Below are 5,304 nucleotides of genomic sequence, written 5' to 3' on the forward strand. Positions count from 1 at the left end.
GCTATAATGGCCCACAACAGTGCTACTATTTTGTAATATGTGCTTCTATGGGTTCGGAATTGTTTCCCTTCCTTCATTATAAAAAAAAAATATCTTTAATATGCAAATACATGTCTCCCAACCCAATTTTTTGCCTTTTGAGAAATGACTTTGGTACAAAGCTCTTAGTTGAAAGTTGGCTTCACATCTACCTATTCATTTATTCAAGAATTTCTATAGGCATTTATAGAATCAAATGTTAGTTATAGACTTTAAAATATGTTTTTTTAATAGATTTTTTAATTCAAAAAGTAAACATATTTATCTTATTAGTTATATTTTTAATTAAGAATTAAAAATGAAGTTAAGGAATAAACTTTTAATCATTTTTGTTAATGAATGGATAACAAAAATTTAAAAGGAGAGGCTCAATTAACTTTTGTTTTAGGAATCCTTTTCCAAAATTCAAAATATAGAACTAAACTAAAGACAAGTCAAAAACATTAACTTATTAAAAAATATTTTAAAAATTAACTTCCAAATAACTTTATTTGATATGAATGAAATTTTTAACTTTTTAACAAAATTGAATACCAAAGCAACAAGATTGGAATTTTCTTTGAATTTATACAAACCTTAAAATGAATCTAATTGTAAATCCTTTTTAGCTATGAGCTTGCTCTAAAGTCTAAAAGTCACCACCAAGTTTCTGGCAACTTTGATATTCCTTCTGTTACAATTTTTTGCAAAACAAAACAAAACTTAAAGACCCATATCTAGACATCCCCCTCAACCTATTAGAGATGACAGATGTTGAATTTGTTGTTCTTTATATTACAAATTGGTAAAAGAAAGAGAAAAGGCCCATATACGCATCCTCCTCAACCTAATATAGATGATACAGCTTTGATTCCTTCATATCAGAAGTAAAATTGAAATAGGTGAGAACAGTAAACCACTGCTCCCTGTCCTTGAGCTTATGCACAGCAATGGTATTAGGAATTAGGTCATGAGAGCAAGGGGGATTGGCGAGAGGAAAGTCATACATGGCTGGCTTATTGCTGTACCTATTCTTGGCCTTTTGCCCTTCATCTAGCCAAACCCCTACCATCATATCTTCAGGACCCACACTCTTGTTCTTAGGAATAGGAGACTCCTCAATCCACTTCACCAAATCCCATGACAAAGCATATCCCATACCAGACATATACTTATCCCAAGGATCAGTTTTATCACAAGGTATAACATAACCATAGTAAGTGTCACTCCTCGGCAAAGGCTTCAGTGATTCAGCCAACTTATCAATCCTAAAATAAACATCATCATCGGCCTTTATAACATAATCATACTGCAATCCCATCTTGGGAAGACTGGAAAAATAAGTATAAGTCTTACCCTCGTTCATGTTCTCTTCACAGTTCAATATGATGATATCATTGTAGGTCATGATCTCCAGAGGCACAAGGATTCTTTGATCATCCTTTGTAAGATTGCAGAACACAAATTTCAAGTCCACTTTTGCATGAGCTGTGGATTGGCTTCTAAAAACCATACGAAGAAAATGCCTTCTCTCATACAGATCTGCCCTTGTAAGGACTCCAATCAGAATACTGAAATTATAGCCCCTCTTATCAACTTCAATGGCTGCACTGGCATTCTCCTGAATATCCTTCGTGCAGTTTTGCACTACTTTTGGGCAGCTGCAATTGATGAAGATCTGACTGCCTTGAGAACCCACATAAGTATTGTTATCAGTTCTAAGAAGAAATGGACGGGCTAAACTCAGACTATTATAACTAGAATTATAGAGCCATGTTCTATTGAAACTAGATGGGCTTTTAGCTACTTCTCCAAATTCTGATATGTTCAATAAGACTATAATGAAGACTAGGACTATGAAGGCAAATAGCAGCCCTGACCTTAGTCTTACGGCTGGGAAGAAACCATAGCTGGATTTTTTGTTATCCTCCATGAATCTTCTCAGGAAAAATCCCAAGAAGGAAATGGCTATATGGCCGTTACTTTCAACCTTCAGTTTGTGAGCTTTAATACTTGCTTATCGACTTGATTGCTTTCATATCCTTTCCCTTATGCGGTTGCTACGGCTTTGCATTTGTCTAATATGGGTTGCCCATGTGAGTCTATTCTCCTCTACTAGAGATAAAACCCTAAACCAAAGAATTCCCACAGACAAAGCTTATGTATCCCACATGACTGGACCCCATGGTCACATGTTATTGGTTGCACATATCGACAAAAATAATAGATTATTGAATATATTAAACAATTTGATTTTTTTAATGTTTTGGCTAGCCACAGATTCGGGTGGCTAAAGCCTGAATTCAAGGTACGTATCGGTACATTAAACCGCTTCTATTAGCTCTAGTTCATAAAAAAGATGTGGATTGAAGGAGATATTTCGGAAAGATAAGTGAAGTATATTTTCCAAAAGTCAATGCCTTGGAAGATGCACCAGAAATGGAAAAGATTTGCAGCTGGGACTTCTTTATGTATTTTAGTATATATAAATACTTGTTCTTAGGCTGTCAAAATGACATCTCAGTTCGTATGGGGATTTGTAATTTTTTTATAGGAAAGTTACTAGTACTTGTTATGAACAGTTTTGCTTTAATATATATATATATATATCTATACATACTTGTGGAACTTCGGTTCAAAAAGTTGAAAGTGATTATTTCAAAGTGTAGTTCAATAGTAGCTTAAAAATGTCTAAATAATTATACATTCAAAATATTTGAGTAGACATGTACAAATGTAGTAATAGTGATGATAATTGATACACTTGTTATCATTTTTCATACTCTTTAAAAATTAATAATTGAAGGAACACATGAATGTGTGAGTGGACAATTATTAGAATACATTTAATTATTGGTACACTTCCTAATAGTCTCACTTTAGTAAAGTTCATCAACTAATAATGGAACAATTTTGTTTGCATTACCACTATGTTAAATGTTTCTAATTTTTTTTTTAAAAACTATCACTTGAATCTTTGAAGGGTGCAAGGTTACATTTATATTCTTGTATATCTTTGATAATTTTCTTGAATAGTTGTAATTTTCCAACTAATTTTAACTTGAATAAAATGTTTCATAAAATATTTTCATCTCTATTTTATTCATGGTCAAAATAGTGACATTCGTTTTGAAAGGTAATATGATGTAGGCAAGCCTCTTCCTTTTTCAGTATAATTATATAGGGATTACTTTTCATTTTGGAGTATATGTCAAAGGTGAAAGGTCGGATGCAAAGCCCATCTATTGATTTTAGTCTAGACATAGCAGTAAAATTAGGCCATTGTCTTTAAAATCCATTGATACACATTGTTGCTTTAAATTTTAGTGCAAACCCTTGAGATTTGTCTCTACTAATAGCCCATGGAATGGTGATTGGAAATTGTCTTTGGCTATTGAGATTGACAAGCACTATTGACACACATTTAGGATTCTCATGGTTCCATGGTGGTCCATTATAATTCTCAAAATGTGTGACAACATACATGGGCCTATCTAGTGACTTACTACCTAGTTTGTAAATGATATCAATAATCTCATGAAGAGGTCCATTAACAAAGCCTTTCTCTATTCAAATGTTCATTTTTTATCATTATTTGTTATCCTCTATAGAGTTGTACGCATTTCTCAAATTGTTCACCATACATTTGGTTGTTATCTTTGCTTAGAAAATGTGTTGTTGCACTTATTATGATTGGGTAATTTAATGATTTTAATATCATTTTATTAAGTAGTTTTATTGCATTGTTAGGAGTGTATAAATGTATAGACCTATCAAATTATTTGTTCTCATTGGCACTAAAGTGTATGTTTGTACAACTCATTAGAAGCTCCCAATCATTTTGTCTTGGTTTTGTATCTCATATATTTTACAAAAGTTGTTGATATACTGCTTGCATGTTATTCACACCTTCTTGTAAAAAAATTTCTTGTAATGTAACAACTATTATAAACTACTCCAAAAGTAACTTGGCATTTGAGTGTCATGTGTAGATTGGCTTGTCCATAACAAGGGGCAATTGTGTCAGGTCACAAAAAGGAATTCTTAATACTCTAACAAAGTATACATGTTGTTGATTGGGAAAGAACTCTCATGGATTGTTATTAATTTTGAGGAGGAGCTTTCAAACTATGAAACCCATCTCATTAATAAGGTTGCACTTGACATATTTTAATTCTTCTTAAAATATTATTAGTGTTTGGCCTTATAATGGTTTCATTTCTTTGATAGAGATCATAAGCTTTGAATGCATGTTGTTGCATGTATCTTGAATACAACAATGCTTGTGGGGGCTAGTACTAGTAATTGTTCTTTTTTCTAAGGCCCTTTACTATTAAGATCCTCTTTTAAGGATGAAATTAAATAGTTTCCTTTACCTGATGTACCTTGTACAATCATGTGTAATGGTTCATGTGACTAATACTAGTTGTGAACCATAATTATCTAGAGTAATAGATTTCACTCATGGGCTAATGTCTATTGACGATGATTGGAAGACATTGATATGGTGTTAATACAGTTGTTGCTTTTGTTTTCATATATAGATTGTGTAGCATTTTTATTTAAATATTGTGTAAGAGTAATATAATCCCACTTGCTTGTGTTAAATTGACGTCTTCCAAGAATATCTAACACATCAAGTACTTAGTCTTTTATACTCATGTCCGTGAGAAGAGTTCCCATTTACATGTTCCTAACATATCATTGTTGACTTGATCAATTGTTTTTCCTTCTTCATTTTATCTTCTTCCTCAAAGGTATTTTGATTGTCGATGATGCAACTAGCATGTGATACATCATATTCCCTAGTGGTCATTTGTTACCAATTCTATCTCTACATAGATATCACAAAAATATTTATACAAAGGTAGATGGATCCAACAAAATGTCTCAAAGTACTTTGAGTTAATATCCTATATCACATTCAACAACAAGATCTCATGGAGTCCTGCCTAATGTGAAAAGTAAGTAAAGATAAGTAATTATGAGATGAAGTTCTATTCATTATATTCTATACTTAAATGATAAATTAATACATTAACAATTTTATGAAGAAAAAAGGTTAAGCTATTGTTAAAATTATGAAAAATAATTAACTATAAAATTCTATATACTTTTGATATTTCCTATAAATATACTTTCATTTAGTTACAAGTTTAATCAATTATTTATTATTTTCATATTTCTTATTATTATTATTTTGATTTTTTGAAATCAAATTGTAGGAAATTTTAAAATCTAACTTTCAAAAAGATTGTAAAAAATATTTTTTTAAAATACTTTAAA

General features: G+C 31.4%; 1 protein-coding gene across 1 annotated transcript; it reads right to left on the minus strand.

The window, feature by feature from the left end:
* Nucleotides 1-865: 865 nt before the first annotated feature.
* Nucleotides 866-1,978, minus strand: LOC149553326 (beta-1,3-galactosyltransferase pvg3-like). The gene has a single exon (XM_089790318.1). It carries the CDS (start codon nucleotides 1,949-1,951, stop codon nucleotides 866-868), a length of 1,086 nt encoding a protein of 361 aa, XP_089646444.1. The 5' UTR covers nucleotides 1,952-1,978.
* Nucleotides 1,979-5,304: the final 3,326 nt, after the last annotated feature.

This window comes from Cupressus sempervirens, chromosome 6 (assembly GCF_028749045.1).
Source record: "Cupressus sempervirens isolate cs-2001-9-10 chromosome 6, ASM2874904v1, whole genome shotgun sequence".
Lineage (NCBI taxonomy): Eukaryota > Viridiplantae > Streptophyta > Pinopsida > Cupressales > Cupressaceae > Cupressus > Cupressus sempervirens.